Raw genomic sequence first — 1,151 nt, forward strand, 5'->3', positions numbered from 1 at the left:
AAAACAAAAAACAAAAAAAACAAAAAAAAAAGAAAAAAAAAAAGAAGACATTCAAAGAAATAAATTCCTTGGGGAGCTAAAAGGATTAAGTGGATGGGTGTATCAGATACACCTTGTGCTGGTCTTGTGTCAACTGGACACAAGCCATGGTCATATAGGGAGAGGAGAAGCCTCAATTGAGAAAATGCCTCTCTAAGATCTGGCTGTAGGCAAGCCTGCAGGGTATTTTCCTGATTAGTGATTTTTAGAAGACTCAGCCATTGTGGGTGTCCTGTCTCTGGGATGGTGGTCCTGTATTGCGTAAGAGAGCAGGCAGAACAAGCTATCAGGAGTAAGCCAGTCAGCAGCACCCTCTCCCCCATGGCCTCTACATCAGCTCCTGCCTCCAAGCTCCTGCTTTGCTTGAGTTCCTGCCGTCAGTGAGAAACTGTGGTATGGAAGTGTAAGCCAGGTAGACCCTTTCCTCCTCACATTGCTTTTGGTCATGGTGTTTTGTTACAACAGTAAAAACTGACTCAGATCCACCTGAGGTGGGGCTCAAGTAGAACACAGGGATGACTTCTGCTGCTACTTGAACTCTTGCTCAGCCTCACACGTCAGAGCACCCAACTGAGATAGTGACCCTCAAAGGCTGGGACCATGGCCAACCCAGAAGAACCTCTAGGACTCATGTAATATGGCTGAAGAGCTCACAAGCAGGCCCCATCTCATAGTCTTTATAACACGAGAGAACCTCGTTTAATTACCTCCATCTGCTCCTGTCTCCAGTGATGTGGTGCTCAGCCGCGGTAGACATCCTGTTTCTGTTAGATGGCTCTCACAGCATCGGGAAAGGGAGCTTCGAGAGGTCCAAGCGCTTTGCCCTTGCTGCCTGTGATGCCCTGGACATCAGCCGTGGCAGGGTGAGTGCAAACGCGTCTCCTCTGGTGCCCTTTGTTTCGAGTGACAGAATCTCATCTTTGGGCAGAGGGAGGAATGGATCATGTGTAAGATGTAGAGGACTAAGGGGCAAATTGCAACGTGATGGGACTGATGCTGAGGTGACAAGGGATCAGTCAAAGGAGCTAACTGTGCCCCTCGTCTTCAGTGTGCCCCTCATCCTCCTCAGTGTACCCCTCCTCCTCCTCAGTGTACCCCTCCTCCTCCTCAGT

General features: G+C 49.3%; 1 protein-coding gene across 3 annotated transcripts in view; it reads left to right on the forward strand.

Annotated features, from left to right (window-relative positions):
* The window catches only part of Vwa2 (von Willebrand factor A domain containing 2), a 43,169-nt gene that overhangs the window by 10,926 nt on the left and 31,092 nt on the right, over nt 1-1,151 (forward strand). For all 3 annotated transcript variants that reach the window (XM_031390804.1, XM_031390803.1, XM_031390805.1), the window contains exon 4: nt 769-902. In XM_031390804.1, coding sequence (XP_031246664.1) covers nt 769-902 — 134 coding nt within the window. The remainder of the gene's footprint in view (nt 1-768; nt 903-1,151) is intronic.

This window comes from Mastomys coucha, unplaced genomic scaffold (genome assembly GCF_008632895.1).
Source record: "Mastomys coucha isolate ucsf_1 unplaced genomic scaffold, UCSF_Mcou_1 pScaffold21, whole genome shotgun sequence".
NCBI lineage: Eukaryota > Metazoa > Chordata > Mammalia > Rodentia > Muridae > Mastomys > Mastomys coucha.